The 12,843-nt window shown below is 27.4% G+C and overlaps 1 protein-coding gene across 1 annotated transcript; it reads right to left on the reverse strand.

The window, feature by feature from the left end:
* Positions 1-1,517: 1,517 nt before the first annotated feature.
* On the reverse strand, positions 1,518-3,625 carry LOC114417952 (inorganic pyrophosphatase 2-like). Its single transcript, XM_028383044.1, has 4 exons — positions 3,432-3,625; positions 2,998-3,119; positions 2,676-2,877; positions 1,518-2,036 (listed from the first exon to the last, which is right to left on the reverse strand). The coding sequence occupies exons 1-4, from the start codon at positions 3,567-3,569 to the stop codon at positions 1,680-1,682; spliced, it is 819 nt and encodes a 272-aa protein (XP_028238845.1). The 5' UTR covers positions 3,570-3,625; the 3' UTR covers positions 1,518-1,679.
* Positions 3,626-12,843: the final 9,218 nt, after the last annotated feature.

A 12,843-nucleotide genomic window follows, 5' to 3' on the forward strand; every position in this document is an offset into this window, starting at 1 on the left:
CCTTTTACTTTAAAATATAAATAATTAGTTTTTTATTTTAAAAAAATTATAATTTTAATCACATTCTCAATTTTGTCTAATTTTATATATTTTCTTTTGATCCAATTGAACCATAAACTTAACATATTCATTTAAGGTATTATGAAGCAATAATTTAATTAATTATAAAATAAAAAATAAAATGTAGGAAAAATTATAGGTTTTTTAAAATATGAGAACCAAAATTGTAAATTTTCTCTCAATTTTAAAATAGATAGATCAAAATTGTGGATTGAGTAAAATAGAGGGACCAAAATTACATTTAAGCCAAAATAATAGAATAGGCGAAATTCTCTCTTTAAAAAACATAAATTATCTCCCTTACTCTCATTCTATATTAGATTTATATATAATAATAGTAATATATTAGTTTATAACATATATATATATATATATATATATATAACAATTTTATATATGTAATAATTTTGACTTGTAAATTTAAATTATATTATTAATTAATAAGAATTAAATGACTATTATTCAAACAAAATTTAAGTAAAAATATTTGAAGAATAGTTATAATTTTTAAAAAATTATATAATTATTTTTATAATTTTAAAAATGCTAACTACATAAATCTTTTCTATCAAGTCTCTACTCACAGAAGTGAGAATACTGATAAGTAGAGATTTGGCCATTTTCAATTAGCTTTGAATTATTTGTCATGTTTAAATAGATTTATGAACTATTTTTTTGTTCAATTAGATATTTGAACTTTTATTTGATTTTTAATTTAAAATAATTGATAAAATTAATTAAAAATTATCAAATAGTTCAAAAACTCACAAATTAATTTAATTGTTTTTTAGCAATGTCATTTTTATTAATATTCAATTTAGTCAACCTTCAAGCTCGTTTAACAATTTAGATGGACTCAACAAATTGATGTCCATATATCGAGTAAAACCGTGAAATTTCATTTTTGTTTTTCCATAAAGCTGATATGGATTGGCGACGTACAATATGGATTGGCCAATCTTTAGTGGATTTATGGATTGACCAATCTGTATGAGGCCCAAACAATTTTTTTTTTCAAAAATATATTTTACGAATTAATTTAAAATTAATGATTATACGTTCTAATCAAGGTCAATTATATTATAAAATAATTAATATCATTATATATAATAATAAAGTTTCTAACATATATTTAATGCACATGCAAATTTAGATAATAAATTTTATGATAATTAATTTTGATATAATAATTAATTTATTTACATATAAATATGTTGTGATATATGGGACTGATGTTATAGGCATCCGACACAATTGCTGTACACCAACCTTTGTAATAGTTTCCATTTAACCTTAATTTATAACATTTTTTTGTATTTCTCTACTTTACATTACTCATCTTATCTCACATTTCTTTTTTACTTTTATCCACCTTTGTCAGTGTTGTATGTTTTAGTCAAATAATTTCCACAGTAAAATAATGTAAAACACATGAAAATAACCAATCCGCAAAGATCTAGAGCAAACCAGTATTTGTATTTGATAGAAATTATAGTTGCCCATTTTAGACCATTCCAACATAAGCAATTTTAGTGAAGCTTTCTTGAAGGTTAATCAACGAAAAAAGAAAAACCCTTTTGAGTTATGATACATTTCTTGAAGGTTAATCAACTAAGAAATTATGGTCGAACTGGGAGGGCTTTAGGCAAACCCTCCAAAGCAGAGACGGACAGAGTCTGTAGCTTGCAATCAGATGAAATGAACTGAGCATTTTCCTCCATTGAAATTTTGTTGATTAAGTGCAACAAAACTTGCTCCAACTCTTCTCCATCACTCCAGCCATGGATTTCAGCCTTAACAAGCAAAGGGTCTTTGCATATCAAGTCCCACACTGGAAAGTTCTTTCTTGGCATCATAAAGTCTCTTTCTTTGAGCCTCAAGCTTGGGCAATAGTCCCCACTACCATCACCAAGATAGATCATCCTCTTTTTACCCTCTTCAGAAATTGAATCTTGGATTCTATCTATGATTAAACCCTGCATTGGTTAAAAATTTAATAAGACTTTAGAATCATAATAATTGGTCACAATTAAAAATACAAAGAAACTTCTTAATTGGAATATGAAGCTTCCATCCAACATCTTTTGGTGGACAATTCTTTACATATTTTGAACTATTGGTGGGCCTAGGTCAAAATTATTCTTTATTTTCTATTTCAATCAAATCCAGTGGGCTCAAATCAGAGACAAAAACCACGATAGAGTGGTTGGTTGGTTAAGCAGAATTTTCGTAATTTTTTAAAGAGCCAAAAAATCAGGAGGCAGCACTCCATATATTGTTATAGGATCAATTCATGACTCGTGGACATGTTGAGTCACGTTAGCAGCCATCTTTATAATTAAATAAAAATAGCAAAGAATACTTTCCCAGAATCTAGAGCCAGTTAAGATCAACTTGAAAACAATATCTAGAAACGTGTATTGTTGCCAACTGTTTATACCAATCGAGTTTTGAGTTTTTAAAACTAACAAGAGAGTTTCAATTCAGAATTAACTCAAGTATATTTTTCGTTATGATTTTAGCAAATCAAACACGGCTCCACATTATTTAAGGAAAAAAAATCTTTATCAAAAGATAAGTTAATAGATCAAAAAAAAAAAATTAGTTGAATTTACCTTGCACATGTTTGGAGGGCACAAAGTGCAGCCATGGGAAGCTTTGTTGAAGTCATGGTAAGGTAAAATCCTTAACCTTCCTTCTTCATTAACATAACCAGGGTTGGTGTTGATCTCTGAAAAGTATTCTCTTATTCCCAAGTGCTTCAGAATAGTCTCAATGAAAAACACGTTTGCATCACTCACAATCCTCAAATCACACCTGAAACACAAATGCCACCATAAATTTCCTCTCCAATTTAGATTGTTAAAATAAAATTATAAAAAGAAAAAGAACAGAAACAGAATTTTGTGTAAGGATAAGAGATGCATAATTACATACCCTAAAGCATGAGCTGCTTGAAGAGCTGGAATCACTCTGGGGTGCAAAGGAATCCTACGCAGAACCTCTTCAATGTCCTCAATGGTTTTACCATTTGAATGAAGCTCCATCATCATCCTGTCCTATAAATCCAAAACCGAAAAACAGAAGACTCAGTTATTCATTTCATTAAAACCATACATTTTGCAAATTTAAAATTAAAAAATAAACAAAAAAGGACAAAACAGAGTATTTTAAATAATGACAATTTAGATGCAATTCTTGGATATTTTTAGTATTGTTCCCGCATTAGAATTAGTGTTTCACGTCAATAATATCAAAGTGGAAAAGTCTAATTTTGATTGAAGAACAATACTGAGAACATGCGACAAATTGCAACCAAGTTTTATCTACTGAAAAAAGAAAAACCCAAAGACGTGACACCAAATGCTTACCATGAGAGAGTTCCAAGGCATGGTGGGAAGAAGCTGGTTGAACAAATCGGTGAAACCCAATTCGTCGATGACCCAGTTGTCACTATCGACATCGACAATGGTCTTGTCAAAGTCGAAAACAATCACGGTTCCAGACATTTTGTTTTGAAGAAGAAACCTGTTTCTCAAGAATAAGGCTCTGTTTGTGTTCTTGTTGGCTTGGTTTTGTAACACAGAATGAGAAGGGTATTTATAGTGAACGTGGGTGAAGAAATTTAAAAAAAGAAGAAAGGAATCTTTGATTCCAAAGGAATATTACGTTGCACAATGCACATGGGATGGATACTTCCTGGCCGGGGAGAAGGAGGCCATGAAAAAAGAATTTAATAGATATATATTGGTTAACTTTTAAAATAATTATTTAAAATTATGAGAAGATAAAATTTATTAACTTTTGTTAAAGTAATTTTTAAAATTAGTTGACTTTTAAAATAATTATTTATAATAAAATTGAAATTTTGTTATAGATAATTATTTATAATAAAATCTGTTATAAAATAATCATCTCATCATAATATATCATTTATAATAAAATTTGTTAACTTTTAAAATAATTATTTTAAAGAAAATTATACAAGAAGTTAATGTCTATACACACATCATCAGTTAATCTCAACTCATTATTTATAACAAGATTAATTGGCTTTTAAAATAATTATTTTAAAATAAATTACACAAAAATTCAATGTTTATATAATTTATACTATCATTCAATCACAACTTACTATTTATGATAAAATTTTTTAATTTTTAAAATAATTATCTTAAAATAAACTATCATGTGATTTATTTTTGAGATAATAATTTAAAAGTTAAGTAAACTTAATATACATTACACAATGCGCATTGATTGAGGGATACTTCGTCCTAGGAGAGAAGGAGGTCATGAATAAAGAATTTAAACACTTTACTTTATCATTCAATCAAAACTTATTGTATATGATAAAGATTTGTTAACTAAAATAAATATTTTAAAATAAATTATGATTTTAAGATAATTATTTTAAAAATTAATAAATTTATTATACATTATAAATTATGATTAAATGATTATATATAAAAAATTTACAACATTACTGCATAACTTTTTTTCTCACGAAAAAATTGAAAATCAAAAAGTTGTCATTTTATTTTAACCTCATTGAAGAATTTCGGTGTGTGGCGTTTCAAATTCAATCTCAACCATTGGATATGATGAAATGTACGTGGGTCAAAGAATCGAAGGGTTTAGGGCCAGAGAGGAAAACGCGGGAATAAAAGGGAATATTCGAGAGGGGAATTAGTTGCCTCTCCTGACTGTGAAATGCACTTCTCCAACAGATACAGCCACCAGAATATTCTTCCGCACAAGGTTAATTCATTTATTCTCCGCTCAATATAATACTAACAGATTTTACTCATTAATGCATAAATTAAAACGTATAACAAATTTTTTAATGCATAATTTATGCTATTATAAATTTTAATAAGTCAACATTTTTAAACAAGTAAATTATACTAGTACTTTAGATTTGTTGTTAATTTTTTTTTAAAAAAAAGAGAAATTTAATTTAAAAACAAAGATGAAAAAGTAGATTAAGACAGATAAATAGTTTAAGAAATAAGTATACAAATAAAGATAAAAAAGAGTGTGATTTGAAATGATTGTTGAGAATAAAAAATGTCTGAACTAGTTGTGAGATTAGATTAAATTTGAAATTAAAATTAAGAAATATGTTTAAAAAATAAAATAAAAAATACTCAATATTTGATATTGATAACTTTTAAAAAAAACTAAGAGATAGTTATAGATTATTCTTAGAGATTTTTTAGGAAAAAATTAAGAAATTAATATCTAAATACACTTGTTACTATTTGGGGATTTTTCTGTGGATGTTAATTTGCTTGCAAAACATGTGCAGATGAAAAATGGAGCTAAAATTGTTGAAGTCTACATGGTGTTTGAGTTCTCTTTCGTTTGTCGCTTTGCGAATGGGAGGTCAAAATTCAAACTTGGAAGGTCCCCCGGAAACCATTGCTGCCAACAATCTTCTTCCCTTCCACATTCTTTCTTTTAATTCATTCATTATTTCCGAAAAAACTTTCATTTCTACATGTTACTTTCAAAGCAACAATTGATAAAAGTAAATGAGAGTTCAGCTAAATATAATTTAAACATAACAATATATATCAAGATGTAGACGCGATAGTTTTTTCTTCCAATCGTTAAACTTAACTGACAGACATCTCTTGTACTTTTCGAAAAAAAGAAAAAAAAAAAAACAGACATCTCTTGTAAGAATTGGAATATATTTTCCAGTTTTAATTTCTTTCACATTTACCGGTTAGTTAGACTAATGTAAACAACTAACTGGTCAAGAGAATATTTTTTATTTGTTGGATTGATTTTTAGTTAATTTAGTTATTCAATTCATATCTGAGAAAATAATAACTTATAACCTTTTCTGTGTATTTATCATATATGATTTTAACTCGTGTAAAAGAAAGATTAACAATACTCTTTCTAATATATTTTTTTTTATTAATCATGCATATATATTTCCTACCATTGACTGAAATTGACCATAGAAATTACAAGTTTTTGTGGGTTTAATCTCTTATTTAACGAGTCTGTCCCGTAGATTGTTGTTGTTTTTAATATATTGTATCTAATAGTAAAAAAAAATATTATTAGTCTTCCTCTGAATGAATAAATAGTATTGAATGCAATGAACTAAAGGAAACATTTGCCTAATCAGATCAGACAACATACGTGCTCTTCATTGGATCATGTCCCAAATACTTAGTGGATTTGAGTAAGACTCAAGAGATACATTTAATTATCATCAAGATGTTTGGATTGTAGTGTTATCCAAGAAAGAGAGTTCATGATTTAGTATTATACTTTTATTATCTTGTCATCTCCATCTTTTTTTGCTTCGTCACATCTTATATCATCAAGACAAGATAGTGTTTCTCTTTATCATTGGTGGTTTTGACCTACTAATGGATTGATTCTGCCAGTTTTTTTGCGTCTTAAATTTGGTAATCCGCTGATTTGTATATTAGAGATTATATTACCATTAGTTGGTGATGACAAAACAGGGGACCCCATATGCGTGTTGTTTTTGTACGTGCTAGTGTTTGTTTGCATCAGCATTTTGATTAAATTAATTTGTTGAAAATTGATTTCATGATATTTTGGATATTTTTATTTTAAAAATAAGTTATTAGTAGAAATAAGAATAAAACTTTGGATTTAACACCAAAACTAAAAATTGATTTTATATTCAAAATCAATATTCTTCAATTATTTTATAACTAAGATTACATTAATTTTATTTCAACGTGATTTTAAGTAATTCAATGTTAATTCAAATATACACGTGCATTACCAATTTTGATTTTTTTATTGTAAATTGATTTTTACATACTTGTTTTTTATATTGTGTATCACCAGCCGTGACTGTCATCCATTGCATAGTACTTTCATATTATTGACTTCAATCGTCACTTGTTGCATGAATTCAATATGTAATTAATTCGTGATTAGTATTCTAGATTATTTTGTAGAAACAAAAACAATCTTCTCAAACATGGTATTGAAGGTTTTTGAGTTCCTGACTCAAAAAAAAGGATCAACTTGCGTTATTCTATTCTCATAATTAAATATTTCTATCAACAGGTGGTAAGTCTGAGTTAAGGGATTACATAATTGCTTAAATTTAAAATTGATTTTCGAAACTGGTTGGAAGGAGAATCTTCTGTTGCTGTTTTAAATTTATCATGAGGGGGATATTCGATCGTAATATTTTTTCATTTAAGTAAATTTTGCATAAGAGTTGTTAATTGCGAATTCAGTTTAACTTATTTTGAGGGAATAATTATTTGTTTATTTGAAATTTTGAGAAAGCTTAAAAAGACATGAAGTTTATTTAATATTAAAAAATGTCTCAAAAGAAATTGTGGACACTGGGTTCCTTTAACTAGATCGCCTTTTGAAAGTCTAATAGAGTCGTAGCTAGACATCCTAACTTAGATTCAACAACAGAAGAAAAATTTATGCGCATGGCCTACCTTTGGGTTTGCAATTTAATTTACATTGTTTGTTCTCCCCAGCATCCAGTGAAATTATTAGGTAGTTTGAGATATAATCTCCACCAATCTTTGCATGATACTTATTGAAAAATTTTAATTTATAAGAAAAATTAATTAATAACCCTCAACTATATGTTTTCTAAAGATTAATATGAATAACAATAATTCCAGACCACCTAATAATTTCTTCCTTCATTAAACTATGGTGCAATCTAATATTTCAAACTTGTTTAATACTAATTTTCTGATTTTTCATTTTTAAATATTTCAACTATTATATTTAATTTTAAAGTATTTAAAACAAGTAAAAATAAAAAATATATTAAGTTTAATTAAATAAAAAGTGAATACTTTATTGTTATTATATATATATATATATATATATATATCAATAAAATGTCCTAAAGCATTATTTTTTTTATGTAAAAAAATTATCAATTTTTGCTCTTATTCTTATAAGTTTTATTTAATAATGTTTGAACATTTATTTATTTATTTTATATTTTATTAGTAACATATTTAAATTTTGATAAATGTAGAAACACATTTTTTAACTTTCTCCTTTGAACACTCTTTATTTTTTTATTTTTTTTGGAACTACTCATTATTAGTTGAAATTTATTTGGAACGAAGGCAGTACCAAATATTTCAAGCACAAGAAGCACCCAACACAAGACTCACAAGTCACAATCTTGATATCTTTGATATACTTTACATGATGTTATAAGCATTGTTATTATTATGGGAAACATTAATAATATTCAATCAAAATAAACTAAGTTTCAACAAATAAACTAGAGAACATGTCTGAGTGACACTTTAATATATACAAAGCGCGCATTTATGCTATTGTCCTCCAAAGAATAAAAGCCATCCAAGTGTTCAATAATGTCACAGGGAGATGGGAACGATCTGAAAAGAAGAAGAAATATTCCTTCCTTCTTAAAATCATTATAATCACGGATCGACGATTAGAAAATATAGTTTATTTTAAGTTGTTTGTGATTTTTAAAAAATGAAAAATATTCTTCTTTAATTTTACTGTTATCTTTAATATATTTATTGAGGAAAATAAAATTTATTAAAAAAATTACAATCAAAATATTTCATAATTTTTTGAACTATATATATATATATATATATATATATATAATAAACCATCTTGAGCAATATGGTTTTTCTTACAACGTAAATACTACTAACTGATACGTATAAACGTTGATTTTTTTTTTTAAGAAAAAAGCTGTCAATATATACCTTAATTTTTAATACATTTTTAATGTGATTTCAAATAAAAAAAACGTTAAATTTTGTAGTACTGATTATAATCATTACCAAACGTGTTAATCAACTACGAAAATGATCTCGACCATGTTAAATATTCAAAAGAATCTTAATAACAATTACGAGTATGTTTGAATGTGTTGTATATTTATGTTCAACTGAAAAATTATATACTTTCTAAAATATAATTGTCAAATCAAGTATGTTGAAACTTTGGCTTAAACATCCGTTGCATTTTAACCAAAAACGACAGTTGCGTTAAATTTAATTCCAACACAAATATATTTTTTTCATATCTGATTGGAATAAAATTATCTCAAATAAGATATCTTTTTTAGAAAATATTCATACGTGATGTATATACTTAAAGAATATATACTGGTCATGAAGACCATTTCCTACCATCATCTAAGAGGTGGCCTGACGTTTGAGGGCATGGAGCTAACGAAGTCATTTGTGATTTGCCAAAATACACAAACTAAAGATCCTACAAATTTTTCTAGCAGGTTTGTTTGGATTAAATGCAAAGCAAAGTGTCACATTTTTAGTTGCCTTTCAAGACACGTGGTATCCATAACACGGTGCTCTTAACTCTTACGTACATAATAATAATAATACCAACCGAAACAAATCATTCTTCAACATTATTCGTAATTTCGTACGTGGTTAACACAACATGCATGATGCATTGGAAACTCCACATGGCACCATTCTTGGTCTGTTTCATGCATGCCACAAACTAATGTGATGACTGACGAAGCTCACGAGCAAGCATTTGCAATCAATTGTTGTCCACTTCCCCTTTCATCTTTTTATTAAGTATGTGGCTGTTGATTCGATACTAAACTACGAGCTCCGTTTCTTCCACTTATTTTACTTTTTCTGAAATGTACGTGTCTTGTAAGGTTCTAATTCAAGCCAAGAAATCCCAACAAGAAAAAAGATAGAGGAACAAATCCTTTCTTGAATGATCTACTCCTTTTATTTATTCATTTGGTTTTTGCTTAGTTACCCTAAAGAAATAATTTCAATTTTCTACACCCCAAGTCTCACTCAATATCATGAGTCTAGGCATATTCGCTCATCAGTTGAGTGACAGCTATTTAATTAGTTCGGTAGAATATCACGGAATTAAGAACCAAATAATAGTCAGAAGTTTGGCCTTCACACTGCTTTATGATGTGCCCTAAACTTCTTCTTTTTTATATTTTTTATAAATATGCAGTACTAAGAGATGACAACAAAAGAACATTGCCAGACGTATGTTCGCTTAAACTTTAAATCAAGAGGGGCATATCATATGACAAGACAAGAGATAAGTTTTTACAAAATTCAGTAGTTGCAAGTGCATACATTTTTTTCGTTCCGATGCTTTTGGGTGGCTATAGGATAGGTTTGGTAAAAGTTTTTGCACTTGGGATTCAGGGGGGAATAGGTGGTATAGTGTGGTACTCATTTCATAGTTAATAGATTATAATCCCCATTTAGGGTGTGTAATGTTGTGAAGAGAAAAGAACCGAAGACAATAGGTGAAATGAGAAAAAAAGAGAAATTGAGTGAATATTAAAGTTATTTGATGGAAGTGAAATAGAATAGAATAAAAATATTTAAATTAAAGTGAGTTAGTAAGAAAAAAATAAAAATAAAAAAATTAATAATTTATAAAAATATTACTCTATCCTTGTAGTTAAAAAACTCTCATGACTAGGAGAAGGACTAATCAAGAAACAAAGTAAATAATACTTATTTATTCTCAAATCTCATCATTTTTTTGAAGAAATTTTTTTAGTGAATCCATATTTTTTTTTTCAAAAAATTCCTTCCTCTTCTTTCATACCAAACCACTCCTTAATCATATCTTTCCTTCTCTCCCCTCCTCCTCCCCTTTCTCTCCTTAATATCAAACCACTCCTTAGTCATTTTATAAGTAGGAGTGAACCTAGAGATTATAATATTTATCTTAGAAGTATTGGTAATTATAGTAGTTAATTATCTTACAGTTATTGGTAAAAAAAAATATTTTCTTTAAGAATTTATTTTTAATAGATTTAATTATTTGTTTAATTCTTATTATTGCATAATCATATGCATAAAAGTTACATGTTGAGTTTATGAAAAAAAAATAAAATTTAATTCTCGCATAATATATTTTAGGAAGCTTATACGTGAAAATATCATTAAAAAGTCAAAAATCCAAATTATGGTGGTTAAAAAAAATATCCTTAAATCCAAATTATGGTGGTTAAAAAAAATATCCTTTTTAATTTCTTTTGATTCTTATTATCTAAATTCAAAGATTAATATATATATATATATATATAAAGATTAAAAAGAATAATTTTTTAAAGTATAAGAACTAAAATATAATTAAAATTTAAATGCCTATAAAGATATTAACCTCCTTATTTGTTATACATCTTATTTTTAATTTGGGATATTTGTATAATTTTATATACATATTTTCTATTTCACTTATTATACATCTTACATTTTTCTTTTCTTTTTCTTTCTTTTTTTCACATTTTTTTCTCTGCCTTTCCTTCCTAAATTTAACAAAGCATTAATTTCTAACAAGAAAGAGGAATAAATTAAACCACCCTTCGACATCATTAACTAAACTTGTTTAACATATTCCTGGTAGGCATGCATGTAACTGCAGTCTGTTTAACATATGTCAAGTTCTTGGGGAGTTCCTATGCCTTGTTGTGTCATTCATCCATAGGATATATACCTTATCCAGTCACATGGTCGTATTTGTGTTAGCCAGTCCTTTTCGTTCACACATTGATTGAAACAACATATATGATTGATGAAATGAGTGCTCCGCAATCCTCTCTGGAAGTTTGTAACCAATGCCAAAATCACCATATATCTGACTGACATGATATGTATAATGTATCGATTCCATAATTCTATTGATTGAGAAAAAACTAAATTTGTCAGGTTCTTTACACACAACTCACATAAGGATTGGGTGGGTCGGTGGGTAGGGGGTGAATCTAGCCCTGACAAACAATGATTTTAATTAAATGAGTTAAATTTAGTTCATATTTTAAAAATAACTAAAAATATGTAATTGTATATTATACATATTTTATTCATACTTGAAATGATGAAAATAAGTATTTCTTTTATAACAAAATAAAATAAAATAAATAATAATATAGAAATATAACAGTTTAATAGAAATGAATAAAAAATATTCAAGAAATGCCAAGTCGATCTTGAGCTGGGATATTGAGTAACCTTGGTCCACTCTATATCATAATTGGGACAAAAGTGACACCTGCTTTGTTGTGGGACAAGCTCAACATTCCCAAAAACATCACAAGTTCACTTTAACCCAATTTTGAGATTGTTTTGCTTTCACACCGGAAAAAGGTTTTGTTTTTCCATATTAGCTCTGGCTGGTTACCACTTACCAACCACAAGGAGTCTGCCTTTTTATTCTTACATATAACAAAATATATTAGCTCTCGTTTATTTTTAATTAATTTACTCTTTATAGGCCTTATCTTGATTATATCTATAGCTGATGTGGGATTGAACATATTATAAGGCTATTTTTTAATATTGCACTGGAAAAGTCTCCCAGTCAAATTGATTTCACTAAAAAGAGTTGTAGGCTAAGTAAATTTTTGGACAGAAGAGGGTGACCTGATGTCAAATCTCTATTAAATAATTGAAATTAAAATCTCTATTAAATTAAAATATTCTGAAAATAATTTCATTAAATAAGATAAAAATTAGTTAAAATTTTGGATTATCTTTATGGAATTTTTTTCATAAGGGAGTATCACTTGAACTACACATGTGGTGTTGAAATGTTTTTTTTGTTGCCATTCAAGTTCAAGGGTGGCATGACTTTCTTTCATTGGGCCGTCAACCATCGGGAGAGAAAAGCCCAGATCTTGAGACGTAGATCCAATGGCCCAAATAAATACATCGGGCTTCAGGACTGGAATTCTTGAACGAGTTACTGAGTTGGTTTAGTTCATCATGAACAATTGTT

The sequence above is a fragment of the Glycine soja genome, chromosome 7 (assembly GCF_004193775.1).
Source record: "Glycine soja cultivar W05 chromosome 7, ASM419377v2, whole genome shotgun sequence".
Taxonomy (NCBI): domain Eukaryota; kingdom Viridiplantae; phylum Streptophyta; class Magnoliopsida; order Fabales; family Fabaceae; genus Glycine; species Glycine soja.

Bases quoted from the DNA above. Each gene is read 5' to 3' on its own strand.
- LOC114417952 (XM_028383044.1), bottom strand. From the start codon at position 3,569: ATGTCTGGAACCGTGATTGTTTTCGACTTTGACAAGACCATTGTCGAT. The intron at 2,878-2,997 runs GTATGTAATTAT...TTTGTGTTTCAG, and splicing joins CAAGCAGCTCATGCTTTAGG to GTGTGATTTGAGGATTGTGA. The intron at 2,037-2,675 runs GTAAATTCAACT...TAACCAATGCAG, and splicing joins GCCCTCCAAACATGTGCAAG to GGTTTAATCATAGATAGAAT.